The 26,409-nt window shown below is 48.1% G+C and overlaps 2 protein-coding genes across 6 annotated transcripts in view; one reads left to right on the top strand and one right to left on the bottom strand.

Moving 5' to 3' along the window:
• The window catches only part of LOC149349002 (caskin-2-like), a 281,321-nt gene that overhangs the window by 164,786 nt on the left and 90,126 nt on the right, over positions 1-26,409 (bottom strand). The window lies entirely within an intron of this gene.
• Positions 500-24,912, top strand: LOC149349005 (uncharacterized). Of its 5 annotated transcripts, none has more exons than XM_089541105.1 (6): positions 500-826; positions 10,286-10,331; positions 11,444-11,523; positions 18,328-18,428; positions 20,200-20,516; positions 23,594-24,912. In XM_089541105.1, exons 1-6 carry the CDS (start codon positions 676-678, stop codon positions 23,904-23,906), a joined length of 1,008 nt encoding a protein of 335 aa, XP_089397231.1. In that variant the 5' UTR covers positions 500-675; the 3' UTR covers positions 23,907-24,912. The 5 variants fall into 5 exon arrangements, with proteins under 5 accessions (XP_089397231.1, XP_089397227.1, XP_089397230.1 ...); XM_089541101.1 differs by lacking the exon at positions 10,286-10,331 and adding an exon at positions 4,128-4,347; XM_089541102.1 differs by lacking the exon at positions 10,286-10,331 and adding an exon at positions 4,128-4,347 and having other exon boundaries at positions 688-826; positions 18,270-18,428.

Genomic DNA, 26,409 nt, shown 5'->3' with positions numbered 1-26,409 from the left:
TGACCACTTGTGCTTCGTTTGCCCGCCACAGAGAAGATAGGGTCCATAAAGACGAATACGGTCAAAACTACGAGAGTATGTAAAGAGGATTTCGTCGAGCGCGACAGGAATGCGCCGCAGATATTGCCGAAATACAACAAACTACAAAGCATCCCGCTCACACGAAGCACGTCTGAGATGTGCCGTGGCCGTCAGATTAAACTGGCCAATAAAAGAATTACGTCAGCGAACTTCCAGATGACTTGTGCGAAACGGAAGAACGATGCAGTAGTAACGGCATGCAGCAAAAGCACGCTGTGCATTCAGATATACTGTATATCATTGCGCGCAGCGTTCGCGAAACGAAGTGTGCGAACGAATTTGAAACTTCCCGCTCAAAGCCAGCCGCTCTGCTCCGCTTCAAGTTTTCACGACCGACACGAGAGGGCAAGGCATGCCCGCTTCGGTGGCGCCATCTGTCGTAACAACCACGAGGCTGTGCATGAGCGCGCCAGCACGCGACGCTGCCGGCGACAACGTTGGCCGACGATTTCGCCTCGTGCTCACGTCAATTCAGCCTGTTTTGATGTGCATCGAGCTGGCATAATCATTATCCGGAGAAGTGGGGGCAACACCGGTTGTCAGCAGGCGCGGGTTGACGACCTCCATTTGGTGCGAACGATAGCCGCGACCGCAATGACGCAGGACTCGTTGCAGCTGCAAAGCTGCGTCGCACGGGAGGTGAAAAAGCGTCCGTGCCTCTACGACCACAACCACCTCGGCCAATGGAGCGCGCGCAAGCGAGAACCGTACTGGCAGGCCATCGCCGACGCCGTCAATGCAGCCGGTAAGCCGACAGTTCGTTTCTTAGAATAGTTGGCACTTTTGGGTACGCGCGAAGCAGAGTAGTCAGCACGCCGGTCGCCTCTGCGGCAGCAGCGCACCGCTGTGGCAGCTGCTTCGTAAACAGTCTTTGAGGCCACTCTCGCATTCACTCGTTTTGGTTGCGGCTACAAGGGGAAGCGGCCGCGCGCATTTTCGCAAAGAGCAGGAAATTTAAATTTCGCTGCGGGTTTTTAAAAAAGAGCGGGAAATTTAAATTTCGCTGCGGGTGCTAAAAACCCGCGCTCCACCCGCAGCATCACACGTGTTTTTTTTTTTTTAATGTACAATCATTAAAAGCCCCATTAAAAATAAAACCCGGGGGCGCCAAAAAAGCCGAGTCATGAAAACGCCAAGGTAACTGAGGATAACCTTGACCAACTCAAGACAGTTACCAAATAACTAAAACTTATTCACAAAAATTGAAGCTATGCTAATTGTAAAAGGATTGAATAGGAAAGGAATTGGAATAGAATCGGAATTTGAAAATTTGGCATGGACCAGCAAAATTTCGGGCTGGCCCCTGCCAAACCATAATCATTTGAAATTCCGCTCGAAAATAGAACTTTGTGCAACACGTAATGAGGCTTATGTAGGTTTTTTGTGAGTGCATCTTCTTCAAATGGCTTTGCATGTTCACTCGAGCGCGTGCGCGTGTGTCCAACACTTCCGTGGGCCCAACCCTTAAAGGGCAACTGCAGCACTTTTTTTTTTAGAATTTCGCGATATTCAAGGAAACAAATCTGTATAAGCTGTAGGTGAAGCATGCCAAGTGTTTTTGCACCAACATTTAAAGTAGTGACGTAATCGACGATTGAATTTTGCGCTTCTCCTCAGTGCACCGGAGGAGTGCAGGGAAATTCAGCGTGACGTCATCGAAGATATGATTTCAAATTACCGCTGTCGTCAGCCACACCTTGCCCTGACTCGTTAGACGCTGTCAAACAACTCTCGGCAGGGTTTGCCTTCGGTGGTGTTTGCTTTTTTCCTTCAAAGCAGGGTTTGTGCGTTGGATATGTACCGATACCTTCGATGACGTCATCATGCGCCCCTCACTTGGCGTTGTGCCCTGCGGAGAAGCTTGAAGGGCGTACGGATTTTAATCGGCGATTACTTCACTACTTAAAGTGCTAGCCCAAAAAGACTTCGCATGGCTTACCTGCCAGTTTCACACATTCGGCCCTCATAAGCTCGTTCATTTCTAAAACCTATGCAGTTTCCCTTTAACGTGCCGATTCGATGGTGCAAATTGCAGTTCTCCGTTCATCGACCTACTCACTGTACAGGGCTCGCTAGGTGGGCACCCTACCTCTCTGGTTCTATGTGCAGTTTAGTTTTCGAAGCCTAGTCTCATGGTTCAAACAGTTTGGTATTGTGCTTCGCGTGCTTGTCGGTATCGAGGTCCCGCTGGTTTCACAGGGCGATGCGGCGGAAAACGGAAGCGTAAAACAATTCGCGCTGATCAGAAGACATTTCTCCATGAGACATTTGTCAAGCGGAGAAGTGCCTTGCCCTTGATGTTCGCGAGCTATGCGGCGAAGCCAACCACAACAACTACTCTTGATGAAATCGCCGCTGCGCGCCCCGTACGGCTTCGTCACGTGACCTAGAAAACTGACGTAAATATTCTGAATATGTCTCTCCCTGTTCTCCGCGACATTATTTTTCACAATACCCGTTGTTAGCATCTGAATCCCATGCGGGCTCCGAACGACACGGGCATCCTTTGGCAGGGCTGACATAGTCGACCGGTATACAGGGTCGATCACACAACACGGCTCCGCGTGGCTGCACACACACCAAGCACCATTGCGACCAAGCCGGTAGCAAACCCGTGCAAAGGGGCAGATCACACGAAGCACCACGTCGAGGTCTCTCTTCTCGTGCGCTACACTGCAGTGATTCATGAGCGGGTTAGATGCAGTGGCAGTCCGCAGATACGTGGCCACGCGGAGCCGTGCTCCCTCTAAGTGTGATTGACCCTGTACGTATATTCGGTCAAGCATTGAGCTCTCTGTGCGCTTGTTGAAGCCTTCTGCAACGTACAAAGGCAGCATAATATACGCCGGTTATGTTGTCCTCGTTACAACGAACCAACGGCTATAATGAAGAAAATCGCCGGTGCCCGTCGACTTCGTTATGGCGAGGTTCAACTGTATATACTTATGTGCAAAACGGATGGCCAAGGCATGGTCACATTGCGGCCACTATACTTCGGTCTCCAACGTTCGCAGAAGCGAAGGCCAACTTGGGCAACCCAATTTAACCAGAAGCCGTGATTCGGACCGTGATGCAGAACTACGAATCCGCCCAACCACTCTGTATGCTACTGCGGCCATTTGTGTTACATCAGTGGTAGCGCAGTGGCCTGCAGCCACGCACGACGTCATCCCTCTGTTGATATCATTCCACCAATAAGACGGCGAGTTGGGCTAGCTGGTACATACTGACTGTGAATACTGTACCAATGGTACATATTGACTGTGAACACTGTAGATACAGCACCGAGAAGTTGTTGTTCTAGCACAGCCGAGTAAGGACGTGATTTCGCTATCTGCATTTTGTTTGAATTCATTATGTGTATTTCGTTAAAAATATTGTTTCTCACCTTCCTTACGCGGTTGCCCAAGTGTTATGTTTTGTATCCGACCGGACACAGGGTGATTTCGGTGTCTTATTTCGCTGTTTGCATTTTGTCTAAATCCTAGTTTACACTTGTTATTTTGAGGTTGCCCAAATGTCCTGCTTTGTATTGGACCGGATACTATAGCCATGTAGGCTATCACTCCAAATATTGTGTACAAGTTTTCCTAGAACGAGAAAATAAAGCTTCTTTTGATTTGATTCGACAGGAGCTTGGTTTGGGCTAGTTGGTAACTGTTCTTCGAAAACATAGCGCAAAAAGGATACGGACGCCTGCAGCGCCTGTACCGTCCAGTTCTGTGTCGTCCGTGTCCTTTTTGCGCTATGTTTCCGAGGAACTGTTACCAACTAGCCCAAACCAAGCTACTGTCAAATCAAATCAAAGGAAGCCTTATTTGCTCATTCAAGGAAAACTTGTACACAATATCTGGAACCGATAGCCTACGTGGCTAGTACGCCTGTAGTGCCTGTCCCGTCCAGTTCTGTGCCGTCCGTGTTCTTTTTGCGCTATGTGTTGGAAGATTTGATTTGATTTGAATCAGCTATATAGTATAGCGCTCATCACCCCTCGTATAAGCAGAGGGTAAAACCGTCCCGTGACCTGTTTTTCTGCTCCCCCTCAGCTCCCCCTTCGCCTCCCCGCTCCAATAAGTCGCGGTTCTTCAGCGACGGCGTGTCGGCCGCCGACTGCCAGCACATCTGGCGGCTCCTGCGGAGCCGATACCTGCGGGAGGTGCGGCTGGGCACCCGGCGGGCGCCCGACGGCACGCTCATCAGGGCCCGCTCCCAGTGGGCCCTGTTCCGCAGGATGGACTTCCTCAGGGACCACATCAGGCCCAGGACGTATGTTATTGTACACTGCTCACATGCACCTGACCGCGCGGCAGCACACTCTAAACAGAAAGGAGTAAAAAGGGAGTAAAGCTGTCCTCTAGCGCACACCCTTGAGAAAAGGTATGCACTACACTCTAAACGCAAAGGAGTAGAAAGGGAGTAAAGTTGTCCTCTAGCGCACACCCTTTAGAAAAGGTATGCAAAGTTGTCCTCTAGCGCACACCCTTTAAAAAAGGTATGCACTACACTCTGAAAAGCAAAGGAGTAGAAAGGGAGTAAAGTTGTCCTCTAGCGCACACCCTTTAGAAAAGGTATCCAAAGTTGTCCTCTAGCGCACACCCTTTAAAAAAGGTATGCACTACACTCTGAAAAGCAAAGGAGTAGAAAGGGAGTAAAGTTGTCCTCTAGCGCACACCCTTTAGAAAAGGTATGCACTACACTCTGAAAAGCAAAGGAGTAGAAAGGGAGTAAAGTTGTCCTCTAGCGCACACCCTTTAAAAAAGGTATGCACTACACTCTGAAAAGCAAAGGAGTAGAAAGGGAGTAAAGTTGTCCTCTAGCGCACACCCTTTAGAAAAGGTATGCAAAGTTGTCCTCTAGCGCACACCCTTTAAAAAAGGTATGCACTACACTCTGAAAAGCAAAGGAGTAGAAAGGGAGTAAAGTTGTCCTCTAGCGCACACCCTTTAGAAAAGGTATGCAAAGTTGTCCTCTAGCGCACACCCTTTAAAAAAGGTATGCACTACACTCTGAAAAGCAAAGGAGTAGAAAGGGAGTAAAGTTGTCCTCTAGCGCACACCCTTTAGAAAAGGTATGCACTACACTCTAAACGCAAAGGAGTAGAAAGGGAGTAAAGTTGTCCTCTAGCGCACACCCTTGAGAAAAGGTATGCACTACACTCTAAACGCAAAGGAGTAGAAAGGGAGTAAAGTTGTCCTCTAGCGCACACCCTTTAGAAAAGGTATGCAAAGTTGTCCTCTAGCGCACACCCTTTAAAAAAGGTATGCACTACACTCTGAAAAGCAAAGGAGTAGAAAGGGAGTAAAGTTGTCCTCTAGCGCACACCCTTTAGAAAAGGTATGCAAAGTTGTCCTCTAGCGCACACCCTTTAAAAAAGGTATGCACTACACTCTGAAAAGCAAAGGAGTAGAAAGGGAGTAAAGTTGTCCTCTAGCGCACACCCTTTAGAAAAGGTATGCAAAGTTGTCCTCTAGCGCACACCCTTTAAAAAAGGTATGCACTACACTCTGAAAAGCAAAGGAGTAGAAAGGGAGTAAAGTTGTCCTCTAGCGCACACCCTTTAGAAAAGGTATGCACTACACTCTAAACGCAAAGGAGTAGAAAGGGAGTAAAGTTGTCCTCTAGCGCACACCCTTGAGAAAAGGTATGCACTACACTCTAAACGCAAAGGAGTAGAAAGGGAGTAAAGTTGTCCTCTAGCGCACACCCTTTAGAAAAGGTATGCAAAGTTGTCCTCTAGCGCACACCCTTTAAAAAAGGTATGCACTACACTCTGAAAAGCAAAGGAGTAGAAAGGGAGTAAAGTTGTCCTCTAGCGCACACCCTTTAGAAAAGGTATGCACTACACTCTAAACGCAAAGGAGTAGAAAGGGAGTAGTTGTCCTCTAGCGCACACCCTTTAGAAAAGGTATGCACTACACTCTGAAAAGCAAAGGAGTAGAAAGGGAGTAAAGTTGTCCTCTAGCGCACACCCTTTAGAAAAGGTATGCACTACACTCTAAACGCAAAGGAGTAGAAAGGGAGTAAAGTTGTCCTCTAGCGCACACCCTTTACAAAAGGTATGCACTACACTAAACGCAAAGGAGTAGGACCCTTTAAAAAAGAGTGACCGCTAGAGGAGAGCCTACTCCCTTTTTACTCCCATATAGGTATATTCGTGTTTAGAGTGCAGACGAGGTAGACGGCTGTATATCACTCTAAACAAGAGGGAGTAAGCTGTCCTCTAGGGCACTCCCTTTTTTAAAAGCGAGCGTCGTATAGAGAACAGATTGCTCCCTTTTTAATCCCCATAAAAGCATAACAAAGTGCGTGAGAGTACAACTCATTCCCTTTTAACGCGATACCTGGTGGCTGATCGGTTGAAACACTGCCAAATTATAAGAGTCCTTTTCCGTAGCAGTGCTATGAACAACAGTGTTTAGTCTGGTGTGTCTGAATGTGCTGTTTTAAAGAGGACACATAGTTCGATGTTAACGCGATAGCGTCAGAGGCCCCGTTCTCCAGAAAATCCGGTGTCGGCGTTGTGAGCGAAAAATAACGACCGCGGCTTAAGCAGATGGACACCAGGAGGCAGGTTGGCCACCTAGGTCACGTGACCTTGCGTCGTCATCACAACCTGTGTCCACCGGATAGTGAGCTAACTGCCCACCGTGGCAAATGGCAGTTGAGTTAATGATTGGCCGCTCGGGAAGAGCAATCTGGGTCGCATGAGGCCCACCGCTGGGAGCACCTGTCATCGCAGAGCAGTGGTGCGTCGCTTATTAACCGCTGCACCATTGCACAAGGAGGGCTATGCAGACTCCCAGGGGTCTGTGAGTGTAAAGTAGGGGATGACCTGTCTCCTCCCTGCGTCCTTTTCCGTTCGTTCTGTTCTTGAGCTATAGCTCGCTTTCCTCCCTGAAGTCGAATTGTCCGCTCACGTCTTCGCATGCAGCCTCGCCTCCAAGAGGGACGGAATTATGGGTAACTCTTAGACGGGTCGATTGGGGGAAGGGGATGACCCCATTTGAACCATGTATTCCTTGGACTTTTTTTCGTCGAAAAAAAATGGGATACAGCGTGGCTTCCCTATGTAAAATTCTTCGCTTGGGTGACCTCCGCTACTTGGCTTCCCCTTTACCTTAGATAGATAGATCTTTATTTTAGACAACAAGGTCTCGGATACAGGGGCAAAAGGCAGATGCACTCTGCCTGACGGGGCCCAAGCACCCGACACAATGCTCAGAGACAAGCGGCAAAAGAAGCAAGAGCTTCATACACTCTCATTACAAAAAACAACACATAATTATACAAGGTAAAAGTAGGAGGAAGGTGCATACTTTTGCAATGACATAATTAAAGTAAATATTTACAAGGCACATCACAACAAGAAAAACACGAGAATTCACAGAGTTGACGGAAAAACAGGGACATCAAGAATTTCTGAGTGAACAACCCTTTAATCATTCGGGCGAAAAAAGAGGTAAGCTTTAGCATTTCTATTGAAGGACTTTTGGGAAACAGATTTCTGAATAATTTCTATGGCCTGTGTATGTTTATTTAGAAGACTGGGAATTAAATATGAAAGCATTTCGGTTCCATAGTTAGTCCTTACGAATGGTACTCTGTAACCGACGTGTCGTAATTTATAAGGCGCGTCACTACTAGAGTTTAATTGAACATATTTAGTGGGATGATGTTTGAAATCGTTAAACACATAAGAAAGCAGTTTCAACTCAAATAATTCATTGACTTTTAGAATAGAATGCTTAGAGAAGTACAAACCTGTATGATCATTGTATGCAAGGTTTTCGACATATCGTATTGCTTTTTTCTGTAATGTTATCAGCCTCGTGAGGTTAGTTTTCGTTGTAGATCCCCAAACAAGTAAACAATAATGAAGGTGTGATTGAATAAGGGTATAATATAACTGCCACTTCAGCCATTTCGGAACAAGGTCTCGAAGTTTATATAATACACATAATGACCTTGATATGCTGGCATGAATCTTATTAATATGCAGGGTCCAACTCAAGTGTTCTTCAAAGATTATGCCTAAAAATTTGTAGGAAGAAACACGCTCAATTACGCTATTGTTGAATGTAAGATTAATTTCAATGTTATCAGGCTTGTTACGTGCCTTAAATACAATAAGCTTTGTTTTATTAACACTTAACTCTAGTTTATTTATATTCAACCATAAAGACAATTCTTGTAACCATGCATTTGCCTCAGCCTGAATATTACTAAGATGCATGCCAGAAAAAAATACACTGGTATCATCTGCATATAAAATTATTGTGGGAGTTCGAGGGATGGCTATTATATCATTGATATAAAGAATGAAAAATATTGGACCCAAAATAGACCCTTGTGGAACACCGTATATTAATTGACCAGGTTGTGATTGATGACCATTCAAACATGTACACTGCACGCGACCGGAAAGATAAGTACGGATCAGATTTAAGGCAACTCCTCGAATGCCATAAAACGGTAGCTTATAAAACAAAATATCATGTTTAACTGAATCAAATGCCTTCCTGAAATCTAAAAAAAGTCCAACTGTAAATTGTTTGTCATCCATATTAGAAAATATTTTTTCCTTTATACTAAGCAATGCCATTTCTGTTGACTTCTTCTCACGAAATCCGAACTGTTCGTTAACAAAAATTTGTCTGTCGTCAAAGAACTTACACAGTCTGGTTTTGATCAAATATTCCAGCAGTTTAGAAAACAAAGGGAGTACAGATATAGGTCTGTAGTTGTTTATATTGTCATAAGGGCCACCTTTGTGTAAAACAACCACTCTGGCAATTTTCATACCATCTGGAAAAATACCTTGAACTAACGCGTTGTTACATATATGCTGCAAGGGCAAGCTAATTAGATCGGCAACAGCAATAATAGGCTCGGCCTTAATTTCATCTGCGCCTGCCGCAGTGGATTTGTCTAGGCTTCTAAGGAATGTGAATACTTCATGTTCGCTGCAAGGATTCAAGAATATGGAACTACCAATTGGAGAGGCAATATACTGAGCTATTTCATGATTTCTATCCTGCTTCTGAGATGATTCGCCAGAGGATAGGAAATGAGCATTAAACTTGTCTGCCAAAGCAGCGCCACTGTATTCAACACCATTGAATGTTAATGTGCTGGGAATATGGGTTGTCGCCCTTCCCATGAGGTCGCTCCAACAATCCCATATTTTCTTAGGGCAATTGGAGACTGCTGAAAATTTATTCTGATAATACTGTTTCTTAGCTTTTTTAATATCAGAGCCTAACTTATTTCTAAGTTTTTTGTATTCCTTAAGTATGACTGGATCTTTTGATTGGATGAATTTGTCAAAAAGCCTGTCACGGGTTTGAATTCGTCGATATAACTCTCTCGTAACCCACGGCTTTCGAGACTTTTTGTGAGTTTTTCCCACTGTCAAAGGAAATGCGGTATCATATTTGCTTTTTACTAACTGAAGAAGGGATACTGATGCAAAATCTTCAAATTCAACAAAAACACTGAAGATAGGACGTGGATACACCGAAATCTAGTCGTCACTTCGCATATTTTTCAGCGGATGGTTTTATTTTCGATGTTTTATGAGCGCGCGCCAAGCACTCCTGGCCGGCGTGAGGTGAAGAGCGTGACGTCATGACACCCTCGTCGCGTCACTCGAAGCGCGATGTCGCACTGCAGTTTAGGTAGACCAAGCGATAAGGCCCCCAACCTCCGACGCTGCCGACGCAAAACTGGCAAAACCCGCGAGTAGCGATGACAGTCGTGCTCTTGCGAGAACAGTGGGCGCGCGGGTGTTAAGACGTCTTGTCTAAGCTTCCATAGGCTGCCGCCAGGTGCAACGATACGGCAATAAATCGCAAAAAAAAAACGTGCTATCCGCCTTTTCTCGCTAAAATGCTTGTCGCATTCATCAATTTTAGCAGTCAAGCTCTTGTTTACATGTAAAAGAGCATCTCCAAAAGTTTATTTCAGTATCCCTTTAAATCCGCCCCTCGCTTCCAAGAGTGGTCCACTGTCAGCTCTAATGACTTGGTAAGGAGAGGCACGCACCATGTGGGGAGCCGGCCGTCGAACACTGCGCTGATTTTTCGGAGCATGTTTTTGGTTTGGAATAAATAATGCTTACGGCATTATTAAACAAGGATCACCAGCGGGATCCATCAGCGCTCAACAGAATATTCGTAACTGAGTCTTTCTTTTTTCTCTGTAGTTTCAGTTGCGGTTTCGGTTGCCAGACAGTGGTTGCGCCGTCACAAGTGAGTATGAGATCACATAAGGCACACAAAAACTGCACTATAACCGCTGCTTTGTCGTTTTAATCCATTAAAACTCGTACGCCAAGGTGCTCCAGGAGCCGGAATGGCAATAAGTGAGCAAATTGCCATTGCAATTTTTGTATGCATCAGAGTGACGTGATCTGGTGGTCACTTGTTACATCGCAACCGTCTTTTGAACACTGAAATCGAAACTGCATAAAGAGTTAAATTATAAGTTAAATATGAGCTCAGGCGCATTTCGCCTTGTGATCCATGATTGCTAATGTCTAAGGCATGATTCGAAAGCAAAAATACACTAAGAGCATTTTAATTAGGTGCACCCTCCTTGTTATCTATTTCTCTTCCTCACTGCTGGAGTGTCCCTTACAAAAATTTCTTTAGACAGTCTACAGACTGTCCATAGACTTCTGTCTATAAAGTCTATAGATTATCTATATACAAACCCTAGAGAACAGCTATAGGCGATACAAATCTTATAAAGAGTCTGTAGAAAATCTATTTATACACTTTTAGAAGACTTGTCTATAGACTATGAATAGAAAAATAAATATCTATAGGAAGGCAATGGAGTCTATAAAAAGTCTACAGACTGTGTGTAGGCCAATTTTGTAAGGGTAGATCCATACGTAGTACCGGCGCGAACAAAATGCGCGGAGAAAAAATGGCAGTGGTTTAGCTCTGGTTAAACCTGGCGGATTGCGAAAGCAACGAGGAGAAAGAGAGAGGCGATGGAGAGCGCGCGGCAGCGGCGGCGGCCCCGGCACGCTAATGCGCCGCTACCGCACATGCGCAACTGGCGAGCGCGGCGGCGGCACCTCTGAGTCACCCGCGCAGCGACGGAGGCGGCGCGCCAGCTGTGCGCCGTGTGACGTCATTGCTCCTCGCGCATGCGCAGTATGGCCTTTCGTCAGCACCGCGAAATGGCTCGGCGACTCGCGTAGTGCTGCTTTCGCAACAAAATGCGCGAAAAAAAAAAACACACTTTTCGGGAAAGCCGAGACGGAAAAGCAAGCCTCAGACCACTTCCGGGGCTTGTGGACACATTGTGGACACACCTTCGTACAGCGCTGCACGTTCGGACGTTCTCACAGGCGCCTGCAAGACTCGGAGGGGACGGACGCCGACGCGACCGACAGCGTCGAGTACACGGACGCCACGGAACCAGCGCATGGTGAGCACCTGACGTTAGCGAGTGACGCGAAAGCCTGTGTCGCAACCGCAGAAGCCGCACTACCCTTAGAACTGCCTCTTCAATTTAGAGAGAAAAAAAATAAACAACGAAAATCAGAGAGGTGCCAGAAGGCTTATTTCCCTATCTTGTATCTATCTCTACATAGTGTACATTATTGCCACCCTACCCCTACGCTTTCTTACTATCGCTCCCCCCTTTCTTTCCCACTCCCAGTCCTTTTATTGCCGCTCAGGTGCTTCAGGTGGCGATGGCAGATGCCGCGGCTAGCTACATCTGTTCCTTCAATTTTTATTGTTATTAATAATAAATAGCCACTAGCAACAGCAGCAACAGAAGGCTGTAGGAGGGTTAGTGCAATTACAGAAAATGAGTGAGAAGGGCTGAACACCCGGGATAATTTCCAGTGGAAAAAGAAAAATTCTTCAAATAAACGGTATATCAATGGAGAAAAGAAGGAATTCACATTTCAACAGGCTACTTTAACTGATAATCATTCTGTACGGGAATTAAAGCAGCTGTTCTTGTTTGCTTAGAGTTGTTCAGTATTACTGAGTGCAGTGCAGTGTTTTAGTGTACTGATTACTCATAATTTGGTAACCCTTACTCCTAACTGTGACGACGCTTGATTATTTCCTATGTAAACCCTGCTGCTTGGGCCAGGATGACGGCCTGCAATATGTGTAAATTAATTTTGAAAAAATGACGACCGAAGCGAACAGGATATGAAGGTGACAATAACAAAGACCGTCCGAACAAATCCTGCGCGAAGGATTACCGGTACCGGAAAGCTATATCGGACACGCTCTCGCACCGGAATTAGGCGAAGACCCTCGAGTAATTTATGTGCTCACAGTAGCATACAAAGTCGGGACGCAGTACAAATCTCCAACAAGTAGAAAGGGGATCTTCTAATAGCCGCGAAATGCACAGGCATGTGCAGCGAAATGACCAGCACCGCTGGACAGCGTGGCCGAAACGCGTTAAATTACGTTTCGAGACAAGTTGCGCTTGTCTTGGCTGCTACTGCAGCAATGTCGCTACTTTAAGCCCCTCTATAGTTTTAAACATGGAGGAAAAAAACTTAGGAGAGAGCGTCCGGCGACAGCCTTGAAGCCTAGTCTTATCAAGTAAAAATATAGTAAAAAAATTATGGCTGAGGCTTAGCTAAGGTTAAGCCTAGTCAGATGCGAAGCATATTGGTGGCTAGGCTTGGTAATACATGGCTTTCCTTGGTTGCATACTTGGTCATTTTAATACAACCACTAGAAGCCTTCGTAGTGGGGGAAGACAACGGCATGGCTACAGCGGAACGCCGACTAACCCCGAGACGCGCGTTGGGTGAGCGCCTGGATTGCCACGGAAGCCGCGTCTGCCTGCCCGGTGGAGCGAGCGTTTCACCTACACCGAGTGTGAACGCGCGTTCGAAATGCGCGGGAATGCCGCTCGAGGACATTCCGGCGTCTGTGCGATGGCATCGTCACGACGACGTCACGGTGTCACGTGGCGTGACGGCTAGGGGTCCCACGGCGACGGCGCGAGGTGGAGGCCGCCTCTCACATCCGATGTCACGTGGTATGACGTCACGGTGTCACGTGGTGTGACGTCTAGGGGTCCCACGCCGACGGCGTGAGTGGTAGCTCTAGCAATATGCTTATAGTGGTAGCAATATAGCAATATAGAAAGTTTGCCACCCCCCCCCCCCCCCCTTTTTGTGATTACGCCACGTGATAGCGAGCGGTAAAATGTAGCCCCGCTGCGCGCGCGCATGCGCAGATTAGCGCGGCAAACTGACTGTAGATCAACCTCCTTGCTGCATATCAAGAAACAAACACTCGCAATAGTCATGCAAGAAAAACAAATATAAAAGCATTGTTGACGTTTGGGCACCACTACGGGTGCCTTGTTCACAAAATGATTTTGTGAACAAGGCACCCGTAGTGGTACCCAAACGTCAACAATGCTTTTGTGAAGAAGGCACCCGTAGTGGTATTGAAACGTCAACAATGCTTTTTTTTTTCTATGACTATGGCGAATGTTTGTTGATGTGCTGAACTGTCCTCGCCAGACGGGCTTCCGTGGAACCCTCAACTATATAAACCTCCTTGCTGTAGACGCCTCGCGCCACAAGCCGCGCATACGCGCCCACTAAAACATACCAGAACCAAAACACAAAGGACTGCCTGGGAGAGCGAAAAACAGGGCGAAAACGGTTTCATAAACACTCATAAACATTGGCCGCGTGACGTCACCGTCCTCAGTTTTTTTTTTTTTTTCCACCATGGTTTTTAAGTTCCGCCAACCATTGAACTTTGAAGTTCAGAATGGCGCAAAAGACACACACACAGGAAAAATAGGGGATGACGCAAAGAGCGCCTACTACCAACTGAGTTTATTGCGGAAACACCCTCTTTTATAAGGCAAGACATATCAACCACGAACCGGAAGCAGAAAAAATACATATTCATGGTTTGAATTCACATTTCGAAATATCTAGAACTACACGTGGCCGTCTAAGAAACCCAGCTCCTGCCGCCAGGAGCTGGGTTTCTTAGACCGCCACGTGTAGTTCTAGGTTCTATTTTTTTTTTTGGTCTTGTGGCCTTTTCTTTTCTTCCGATGGTGTTTTGAAATGTGAATTCAAACCATGAATATGTGTTTTTTCTGCTTCCGGTTCGTGGTTGATATGTCTTGCCTTATAAAAGAGGGTGTTTCCGCAATAAACTCAGTTGGTAGTAGGCGCTCTTTGTGTCATCCCCTATTTTTCCTGTGTGCGTGTCTTTTGTGCCATTCTGAACTTCAATCATGAACCAACTAGCCCCAAAGCAAGTTCTTCTGCAACGCATTGAACTTTTGCCGCCGCCGCCGCCGCGCGACCTCCTCGGCTCCTCCTCGCCCCTACTGCGCCCTTTCCCACGGGGCCCGATTTCCTGCGCGACGATTGGTCTCCCTGGCGTTGCCCTTGGAAACGCGCGGGTCCCGCGTTTTGCTTGTGTTTTTCCTTCGCGCCATTTTTCTCCTAGGGTCGGCTAGCGAACATCACGCGGTGTGCTTTTATTGCGACGTGCAAGCGCTATGCCGTGCTGTTGCGCTTACAACTGCAGCAAGCGGACTGAAGATGGTTACGCGGTGTTCATGATACCTCAGGGCAAGCGTGACGGCTTGCGCAAGAGACAGTGGCTTCGCAATATTGGCCGAAAGAGCTTTATTCCTACAAAGAACAGCGTTGTCTGCGAGGTAAGGCGCGCCTTTCTCACTGCCCATAGTAACGCGTCACCTGACGCCGCGTTTTCTATTCTTCCTGCCTGAATATCTTGGCTGCGGCAACTAGTTCGTTGCATAAAAATGAGGTTGTCGTCTGCAGCATACTGAATATTCTACGAGGCTTCCATCATTTCATACGCTGTCGACTCTGTACAGTCAGAAATACGGCACTGTAGTCTGCTTTCTGCTGTCAGTGATATGTGGAAAGGTACAGTCGGGGACAAAAGTCTCCGGACCACGTGTTCCTCAAACGAAGCTTATAGCTCTACTATCAGACAGCGGCTCGAGGCCGCACTTGTGGAGATTAAAGAACAAAAATTTACCTCCACAAGTGTGGTCTCCAGCCGCCGACTATAATAGCAGGGCTATCGGCTTCGCTAGAGGAGCATGTGGTCCGGAGACTTTTTTCCCCGACTGTACAGCCTCTCGATTGCATTTGTCTTGATTATGCTAGGATCCTTGGCCTACTTTACTAAAAATTGGCTTGTAGAGGAGCTAGTCTTTCTAGCTTGTACTTGTAGTGTGCGTCGGTTACTCAGGTACAATGAATGCTGACCCTGAAAAACTCATTGGCAAGTAAACCTGGGGTATTGCGGGTAATATGTGCGCTAGCTAGTTAGTACTGTTTGTTTTGTTTTTTTTTTCAATTCTTGAATGTGTCTTGCCATGCTTCCACGCATGAGTGGGTTAACAATATGGTTTGGTTTTATCAGGGATACGGCCAATATGCAGGGAGTGTACGTTCACACGATCACACACGCTTCACTTTGATCATGGCTACTTGATCATGAGAGGGAAATAACTAGAAGAAAAAGAATGAGGTGGAGCGCATATGGCAGGTTATCTCAGATCATGAATGGCAGTTTACCAATATCCCTCGAGAGAAAAGTATACAACAGCTGTATCTTACCGGTTCTCACCTGTGGGGCAGAAACGTGGAGGCTAACAAACAAGGTTCAGCTTAAGTTAAGTACAACACAGCGAGCTATGGAAAGAAAAATGATAGGTGTAACGTTAAGACATCGGAAGCGGGCGGAGAGGGTGAGGGGACAAACGCGGGTTAATGACATCCTAATCGAAACCAGAAGGAATAAATGGGCTTGGGCAGGGCATGTAATGCGAAGGCAAGATAACCGCTGGTACTTAAGGGTAACGGAGTGGATTCCAAGAGAAGGAACGCATAGAAGGGGGCAGCAGAAAGTTAGGTGGGCGGATGAGATTTAGAAGTTTGCGGGGATACGGTGGCCGCAGCTGGCAAAGGACAGGGTTAATTGGAGACATGGGAGAGGCCTTTGCCCTGCAGTGGACATAGTCAGGCCGATGATGATGATGACTAGGTGTTGGCCGGGAACCTTCGCTTTGAAAGCTGGAGCTCGAAAACCGCAACTCCGCGTTTTATTTTTCTGCTGGAGAACTTTTCCCATCGATGTAAAATCAGCCGGAAGCATTGCATCAATTTGCTGTATTTACAAAGCTTAAGCCATAATAGGGGAACATTTTGCGAGCAACAATTCTTAGCACTGCAACATAGTACTCATTTCAACTGTATGCAAGAAGATTTTTTTTTTTTCATCTCGCCTGAGTGGTTAACTCATCGCTCTATGTTTTAGCTACATTTCACCGAAGACCAGTTTGAGCCGCTAATATTACACCAACTGGGGAAAAAAAAACTGAGGCCCAACGCAGTTCCGACAATATTCTCTCACCGACCTGTCCCGAAGCAAGGGAAGCCTCCTCGACAGAGACATGAACCTCGCGCTGAAAGTAGTAAGTTATTTCTGTGGCCTGCTCTTTTCCTTCAAGTTTGGCTAGCTAGCATAATGCGTTTAGACTTGTCCTTAGTTTTCCATCTATAGCGCAAAGTTTGGATTTAACAACAGTTAAATAATTAGCACTAATTAATTCGGGTTGATAACTAGCACAGCTCATTTTCACTCAACCTAAGCTTTCGAAAGGTATATTACTCGATGCTATAATGCAAAGGGTGGTTTTGATTGCATATAGTTCATTACCGCTAAATAATAGTGATCGCTAATTCAGAGCATCTGGATTCATCCTAAGCTTTTCAGCGGTATATGACTTGATCATCTAGCTCAAAGTTTGGTTTTATACAAAATTAACTAATTAACGCAGGTTAATGGATCGCTAACTAGCACAGTGCCATTGCAGTTGGAATAAGCTTTCCAACGGTACATAACTCGATGCTGCAGCGCGAATTTGTGTTTTAATTGCAGTTTACTAAGCATCAATTAATTGGGCCCAGTAATTGGCTAAATAAGTGTAAAGTTAACCAATCATCCAAACTCACGGTTGATCACGTGACACATATTATGCTTAGACAGATAGCTTGACAGTAGCGAAACAGACTAAGTCCCGCTTCGACCTTCTCTGATCTTCAAGTTCAAAGCACCAGCTTGGGTCGTTTTCCGAAGTTTTACCGCGGTGACAGAGTTCACGCTCTAAAAAAACAAACACAGATAAAGTCAGAGACAGTACTAGACCAGGTGCACAAAGTAAGACACCTTGTCATGTGACTTAAAAAGTGTGCAGTACAGAACTCGCCTGAAAGCTTTATTTACATCAGTATTCCCCATTCAAACAATTCTAAGAAGAAACCAATCTCTTCATGAACGTTACTTTCGGCATTCTCGATGCTTTTCTCGCAATTTTTTTAAATATTTTGTGCACCCCTGAAGCGCCGACCTGGCCCAAAAAACACGCGCTTCACTTACTGCTGCGGCCGGCCGGCAGGCGCCAAGGAGCAAAAGCGTGTCGTGCGCAGAGCTCGCAGCTGCCGGGCCAGGAGGATCGAGGAGGAAAGCGCGGCGCGGAGGAGAGTGTCGCTACTTTCAAATTATCCATCCGCCATATTTTCATCTAACCTATGCCACCATGCTCAGCTTTTCTTCTTTATTTTTTTGTTTACTGTGTTGGCAATTCTCATTAAGAATCGCCACCATCTTTACCTACGGTTTTCTACAATTCTAACCTTATGCCACATCTCTGCTTTTCAGCCACCAATCCTCCAATCGCTTTTTGCTGACTTCCACTGCAGATTTATTTACATGACCATTGTTATCTTTAAACCCTAGAGCCTCAGGAAGAGTGACTGCGCCTGCATCGACATCCAGATGGATACCGTCACATTTGATTATGAGGTGTTCAATTGTTTCCACAGATCTACCACACACTGCACATGTGTCATCTTCTTCGTTAAATTTCTTTTTGTAGCTGCGCGTTCTAAGACACCCTGACCTAGCTTCAAAAAGTAGGGCACTGCCTCAGCCAGTTAGCGCCACCTACGTTACAGAAACTTAACCTTCGAGCCTAAATTGTGGCCTCCGCGATCTAGGCTAGCAGCGCGCGCTTGATCGCAGAGGCCACGCCTGAATACACACCTCCTTTTCTTCTCCCTGTTGGGCGGGTCCGTGACCCCCTAACAACGTTGCCAACGGTAACATTAGCGATGCCTGGACCCGGCGAGCCTTAGAGCTCGTGTTTGCCCCTCCATGCTGTACGCAGCGAGTGACGACGCTGGCGAGGCTCGGCGGCAAGGCGAGGTCGTCTCTCCGGTGGACCTAGAGTTCGACGTGTACTCCGGAAGCAGCGACGTCGACGACCCGGTGAATATATATATGGTCGTATACAGTGTGCCTATCGTTAACACTTTCGTTGGTGGTTTGAACTGTATGCTAGAGAAATGCACTCTCGCCCTTATACGCCGTATTTCTACACATTCTTACCTCCACACTTTCAGTGCTTGCTTGGATAACAGTGCCGGTATAAGCACGCCTAGATAACAATAATGAACACCCACGCGTATCTCAAGCAGGGCAAGTTATCCATGTTATCCGGGTTAGCTAGGAAGAAAGGCAAGTAGCACACGAGGAAGAAGCAGAATACAGCCTCGATAGAATGTATGAGTTTATGCGGGCAATCGGTAGGGATGCGGTTTCTGCAGCATATCTGTCCAGTACTTCGCGGATGTATATAACTGAATTTTAGTCTTTTACAGCGCAGCTGTTAATGCTGCGTTCATGGGTTGGGCGGCGATGATGGTGGTGTAACCGTAAAAGCGCAAGAGGGAAAGCTGAAGAGGCGGGCAGGGCGGCGAGGGATGGAAACAGTGCGAGAGCCCTGATTGGTTGTCAGGCGCAGTGGAGTCATATTTTGAAGCACCGCGACCGCGCCGAAATAAAGGCGCACAACCAGCAACGCTGACTGTGCAATAGATGCACGGCAGTGATTGCCATTGATCAGAGGCCTTTCTATCTACGAAAAGAAAAAGATCAGTGATGAAAATAACTGGTCAACCCTGCATAAGTGCGTCGACACGAATATAGAGAGGCTCGGAAGCGTGAACTGCACAAACAGGCCTGCACGCGGGGGCTTTGAATTGCTTAGCCGCCGGTGCATATAGTGAAACTGTAAATAGGAGCCGACACCGGAATCTCTAATACAAGTTCCTACTCTGGGGGGTCGTGTTGGTCAGCTCAGACCTGGGGGTTCAAACCCGGAACACTGAATGGTCTACTCAGGTCGCTGTCAGCCGTGGACTGATAGCCACCTAGCTAGCACAGACCATCTGCATTTTCAGATTCCGAAATAAATGTTTCACAATCCAATCACAGCCCGTTCTGCGGCGACCGCCGCTGAAGCCTCGAATAGAAGAGGAGGAACGATGAAGCAACTGGGGGAAGTAGCGCCTGCGCACTGGACCCCCGCTGTTACCCTATGCCCCTAACATGATAGCGCCACCCTATTCTAAGTGTCTCAAATACCTCAGCTGCGCTGTGCACTCGAATCGCTGAGAATCGTAATCCATTTTAAGGCGAAAGCCTTTAATGTCTCATCGTTGTCGACAAAAGGTTGTCAGCAGAGGTGTCACACTTTTCGGTTGGTCGAAATGGTTATGACGTCAGAGTGCGCGGATTCGCAGTAATGAGGTCACCCGCGGATGCCTGACGCCCCCTTTTGGAACAGACGACAACTAATAAAATAGTCGTCGTCCGCTCCGACAGGGGGCGTAAGGCGTCCGTGGGTGACTGCATTACATACCTCGTTACTGCGAACAGAGCCATGGATGCAACCTAACTCATCGAAGCAGAGAGAGAGCCGTGCTAAAGAAGCAGTGAAAGTCGGCAGTCAAAGTGTGTAGTTGCAGTGTGTAGTCAAATAAAGCACTAGTACAGCACAAGCAGTCTCGCAGTCAATGCCAAACAGTGCGCCAGGAAAGGCTTTCGCCTTGCAGCACTTTGGAGAGTCGAAGTTCCCCCTGAATTTTTTTAATAAACTCAGAGAAATGGAGCAGCAATTTAATTTTCCCGCCTGCGTGCGGGGCAAATCGCACCAACGTCTGTCTCTGCGTCTTCCGTTACCCTTTCCCTCCCGAAGGGATTAAGCGACGAAGGCGCAAGGGCCCCTTCATCTCCCGGCACGAGGCCTCCGACGGCAGCACCAGCAAGCGAGGGCACCACAGCCGGCAGAGGGCGCCAGCGGCGACCCAGTGCGGTACCGCCAGTGGAACCACCGGTACCGGCACTCCCGCCTCACCGGGAACGGTCGGAAAGCGGGACCGAGCGAGATAATCCCTTCAGCGACGCCCAGCGGCAACGCCGGCGGCCGGCACGACGGCGCGAGGGACAGGCCCAGTGGAGTTCGTCGGCACAGGACGACGACCGAGGCACTGACCTCGAGTCGGAGCTGTGCAGGTACGCACTTAGATAGATGCACGCGGCACAACTGAACTTCACTCTGCTTTCCGCGCGTTTGGCGCCGCTGCAGGAGATGGGAAACGCTTCGTGTGATTTTAAATTGCGCTCAGCGTTCGGTATATAGTGCCGACTAATTCGCGGCATAAAAAAGAGTTCTCAGTTGTCATCCGAAAATGGCGACATTAGTGTTATTATTATAACATACAGTTCAACCTCTTCATAACGAAGTTGAAGGGGCCCGGCGAGTACTTCGTTATAGCCGTGGCTTCATCACAGCCCTTGTTGACCGAGCTGCCAAGGGGAATTGTCATTCCTTCGTTATATCCATTACTTCGTTATAACGAGGTTTTACTGTATTATTTTTGGGCTAGACAGGCCTGATGAAATTGTAATTATCTGAGGTGGAGATATATTATTATTATTATATTTTTTATCTACATTAAACATTACCGATAAGTGCGTTCTGTGTGAATATTTATTACCTAACGTCCACTTTGTGTATTTCTTGTGTGCGTCTTAATCTTGCGCTTATAATACTTCCTGTACTATCAGCGTCAATTGAAACGCGAACAAGCGAACTGAAACGCGAACAGCACAACTCGCAGATATTATACCAGGGAGGGAAAATACATGAGCAGTTGATTTTCCCATCGAAGCCGAAAAGAACGCTCTCCTGAAATGTTGATAGCCTACGCCTGTAATTCATCTCCAGCCTCTAATATGCTTGATTTTTTGTGCTTGCGTTCCAGTTGTTTTGTTCGCGTTTCATTTGACGCTGATAGTACGTTCAATGACTATTGTGCTCCTGCATTCCCGTTTTTGGCTTCTCGTTTTTACTTCACTTCGTGTGACCAAATTGGTGTCTTACAATTTTTTTCTGGTGTTGTTCTCTTTTAGCATTTTCTTAAAAGCCTAGCTTTGAATTATACTTCTGTGCTGGTTTTCTCTGTCTTTCCGCCAGTTTTGCTGGGGCCTAGCCCTCAGACCATTTTGGCTCTGACAGGCCTGTTGTAAGGGCAACATAGAAGCTGCCAATAAGATTAATATTATTAATATTATTATCCCCTCGTTTGATGGTTTTTTTTTCCTGGGCGATCGCTGAGGGACAAAGGAGGACCGCGTCTGACGCGGCCTTTCGCCGCTCGCGCCCAATCTCATCTGGTGGTCGGTGCGAACGGCGTCGATCCCGGAAGGGAGAGAAGCCGCTGGTTCTCCCCGCATGCCCCGCGCACTCCACCGGAAAAAGAGGGCGCGCACTGCGCAGGCCCCGGTGCACGGTCGGAGCAGAGAGCACGGTCCGACATGTGCCAATACGTCACGATGGCTCAGCCGTTGTTGCATCGACGCGTATATACACTATGCGGTGCCCACTTTCATACGGCTGGCCCCTCGAGCGCGCGGCCCGCAATGAAGCTCGTCGCGAGCAGAGTCAACATCGGCTCGAGGCGAATGAGGCCACGAGTTGAGGGGAGAGGAGAGGGGGGGAGTGACGACGGTCCATGCTGCGCCACACAGCAGGGAAAGAGTGGCCCCGCAGGGGAGAACGGATCGGAGAGCCTCTGCGGTGGCTCTCTCGGCTGCATGCTGAGCCGGAGTTCGCGGGTTGGTTTCTCATCAGAAACGTATCCCAGGATCCAGGAAAGGAAAGAGAGCTGTACCACCCCCCCCTTCCCACACACCCCTGCCGAAATAAGCAGACCCATCCGCCTTCCTCCCTCCAGGCGTGTACCCCCCCCTCTCTGCTTGAGATACAAAATGTTACCTTGAACCCCTACGTGCTGACTTCCATCCAACGAGGCTGCAGTCGCATCTGGCATGAGTAATAAGGGCCCCGCATACGAGGGGACTTCGGTGCGCACCAGACAACAGGGCTCTTCGTACTGCAGTTAATTTCTACAGCTCTCCGTTGCGGCGTGCCCAATGCGCCACAAGGCATATTTCCGAGCTAAAAAAAGGATTTTTTAAAATTATCTTCCAAAGGCGCCGCGTTGGTGTTCAGCCAGAAACCTAGCTTTACCCTGCGTACTCCGACCTGAGGCCGCATTTATGCAACATATTCATTTCGCTTTCACTTCATTCATTCACCTGTGATTGGTCGAGGATTGCCGGTGACGTAGACAGCGGCGAATATGATATATCGTATCATATCCAGGTTGACACTTATCTGCATAAACACCACTCATGGCACTACTTTAGTACGCGTAATGACAAGAAAAATGGCCCTGCTTTTCAAGCTCGTGCCCGGCGCCGTTGGCAATGGCAAGTCTCCCGAGTGGTGGCCCTCTCAACGCGGGCTGCACTATGGCGTCATTATGACGCACAGAGCAGTTGTGCAAAAAAAAATGGGCCGCGGCTTAGCTAAGGTTAAGCCTGGAAAAGCGAAAAGCTCTCGCTGCTTTTCAGCCAACTCCCAAGCTACCACTTCTGGATCGGTGTTTCTGCGCCGTCCGACTGTTGCTTCTCCTCCTTCCATGGCGAGTGTCTGCGCCTGTTCTATGGGCAAGCGCGCCGTATATACCCCTCCTTTCAAACGCGCACTGCGCACGGCTGCGGCGAAAGGTCAAACGGTGGCGAGGATGGCCGCCTCTTCTATGGCCGCCGCTCACGCGTTCTCGCAACGCCTTGCGAAAGAACCTTCTCCTCTTGGGACGGCGGCGGCTAACGCGCGGCAGCGGCGAAGGGTAAAACGGTCGCGAGGAGGTGAAGCGACGCTCAGACGACAGAGTCAGCGCGCGGCGGCGACGACGGCTGCGGCAGCAGCGGCCACCTGCGCTCCGCGTGACGTCGCTCGGTTTCGCGCATGCGCAGCTGTCGCTAAAATTGATCACGGCGCACGCCAGACCCGGTGTTGACGAGCCTAGTGAAGCTTTTCGCTTCAAAAAAAAAAAAGGATGCCTTGCTTCGCGCTCCGTTTGAGGGAACTACGCGCCACCAGGAAGCACGCGTAATTCAGCCAACGTATTCAGCTAAGATCTTCACAGCGGCGCAACCCACTCGTTGCGTGCGGTGACTCGTCAATTTGAGAAGTGTGCATTAGGGGGGCCCCCTGCAAATGTCCCCCTCTACGACTGCAGGTTCCTGACGGCCACCATCCGCACGGTGGCGTCGTGGACTCCTCCAGGGGGCGCCCCGGCGGCCGGAAGGAGCAGCAGGGAACGGAGGCCCCCCCAGATACGCGTGAACGCCGACGACGCCGACGCGCTCTTCCTGCTGGGACTCAGGGGCCTCATGGGGGCGCTGGACGCCCAGAGCAAGTCGCGCGCCCAGCTCGACATACTGAGGCTGCTGCGGGAACGCGTCGCCGCCCAGGGACCGGCAGAGTCTGACGGCAACGGAAACCGAGCTACCCGCGCCATTAATACGGATCCCAGTGAAGTGACGGCGTGACTCTGCAGTTTCTCAGTTACCTACGCCTCATCCACCAAGAAATGCCGGGACTGCTTCCACCACTGAATCTCAAACATAGCTATGCTGTGGTTAAATCATTTTAATAGTATGTCTTTCACTATCTCAGTTAGTTATTGCATGTAAATGTATGACACTGGACACTAAAGAACTAACTACACTAACTACTACTAAAGAAGAAACTAGAGGCTCGCCAAGAGAAAAGTCCCATTCTTGCAACTGGATCCGTTTTTCGCTTGCAGTTAGTAAGCCAGATACTACAAGCTCACAGTTCTCTTCGATCCTGCGGTAGGTGAACGACTGCAGCGCCTCTCATCCGGAAGCTCTCAGCGCAATGTTGAAAAACTAAAAAACTATGTGCGTGAGCGCGCACAGCTGAAACGCGCGTAACCACCGATACCGGCGTCCAGCCTCTTTTGTTCTGTTTCTACTTGTTATTAGTGTGAGTTTTTAGGCAAACTGGAAGTTACCCCTGCTGTTCCTGACAATTCGGAGCGCGAAAATGTCCGTCCATATTACGTCATGTATTGTGCTTTCCAGAATCTGTGTTTTTCTGAATGGAATTTCGTACCCGACGAGTACAGTAAAAGTTTATTTTTCTATATATTTTGGGTCGTTGGAAATAGTTGAACCTCTTCATAACGAAGTTGAAGGGGTCCGACGACTACGTCGTTATAGCCGTAGCTTCGTTACAGGCCGTCTTGACCGAGCTTCCGAGGGGAACCGTCATATCTTCGTTATATGCATTATTTCCTTATAAACAGTTCCGTTATAACGAGGCTGCACTGCACTACGCTCTTATACGTGACAACTGCTAACGAGGAACAAACTCTACGACGACCGGAACGTAGCAGGTTAGCCATGTATCAACAGTACGAACACAAATCCGGTTCTAGTGTCGCCCTTCGTCTGTCGTGTTGTTCCTCTAAATAGAATAAACCGCAGCTGATTAGCGGATTGGAATCCCGCCAGTGCTCACCCATGCGGTCAAAACACGGGAGGCATCGCCACGGTGGCTCAGTGGTTATGGCGCTCGGCTGCTGACCCGAAAGACGTGGGTTCGATCCCGGCCGCGGCGGCCGAATTTCTATGGAGGCAAAATTCTAGAGGCCTGTGTACTGTGCGGTGTCAGTGCACGCTAAAGAACCCCAGGTGGTCGAAATTTGCGGAGCCCTTCACTACGGCGTCTCCATAGCCTGAGTCGCTTTGGGACGTTAAGCTTCCATAATCCAAACCAATACAGGGAGGCAAATGAAGAGGCTTGCACTTAAATTGAGCAAGTCACAGCGAGGATTGGTTTTTAGGAGGCGGAAAGGGCGCATCCCTTATAGAAATGGTTTATAGACAGTCTATAGACTTCTTATGGACTCTATTACCTTCCTATAGATATTCCTTTTCGGCTGGGCATAGTCTCTAGACCGTCTATAGACAAGTCTATTAAAAGTGTATGGCCGTAAATCTATAGATTGCCTATAGACTGTTCTCTAGGATTTGTCTGTAGAAAGCCTGTAGACTTTACAGACAGAGGTCTATGGACAGTCTATACAGATTATCTAAAAAAATTTAAGGGCAGTAACTGTCGCACTGCATGGATGACACCTCAACCACGCTGTGAGCCAAGGGGGGAGAGAGAATGAAGAGAGAAAGAGGCACTGTACGTAGTGGAGGGCTCCGGAATAATTTCGGCCACCCGGGGACCTTGAACGTGCCCTGGCATCGCGCACCAACATGGGCGCCTTTTGCGTTTCGCCTACATCGAAACGCGGCCGGGACTGAAAAACAAGTCTATGTGAGAAAAAGAAGTGGGAAGAAGATGGGATCAGGAATTCCTAAGCAAGGACATAGCGGCCACAGCGTACGGAGAGCAAGGGTAACGACGTCAGCGGGAGAGGCCTTTGTCCTGGAGTGGGCATGGTTAGAACAACGACGTCGACGACAGCGGTGTGTCACAGTAGTCGGCCTAATCTATAGCGTCGCACCAATCCGGCAAGACAGCTCAGCGACAACGAGGTTCGGGGGCTGAGCTCCAGTTCCCCGTTCCAGTTATCGACGTCGCGGCCACATTTCGATTACCGCAGGATGCAGAGACGGCCACGTAACGAGACTTCGGGAGGTTGTTGTTAGCTACTGGTGGAATTAGCCTCGCCAAATATTCACAGTAAAGGACCTCAACCATTCTAAGCTTAATGTATACAGCCTTTGCCAAAAGTAACCAGGCTGCATGGTTTGCTTCTCATTCGTATAGTAGAGCCCTCACGGCTTCCCTAAAGATCGAAAGGCTCTTCGAAGGTGAGGACAAGGGTTCTCCTTACCATACAAAGATTCAAAGCTCGAGGGCTGGCATAATAGCTTCGATACACGACTGAAATGCAAACTACCCAGCCTGGTTAATTTTGGAAAAATCTGTATAAGAACTGGATCAAAAACAATGACCAAGCGCTCACTCTCACCTGAAATTTTATTAGCTGAGAGTCAGCGCTCGGTC

Source organism: Amblyomma mixtum, chromosome 4 (genome assembly GCF_055824585.1).
Source record: "Amblyomma mixtum isolate Tamu chromosome 4, ASM5582458v1, whole genome shotgun sequence".
NCBI lineage: Eukaryota > Metazoa > Arthropoda > Arachnida > Ixodida > Ixodidae > Amblyomma > Amblyomma mixtum.
The sequence above is the reverse complement of the archived record's forward strand: the minus strand, read 5'-3'. Positions and strand labels throughout refer to the sequence as shown.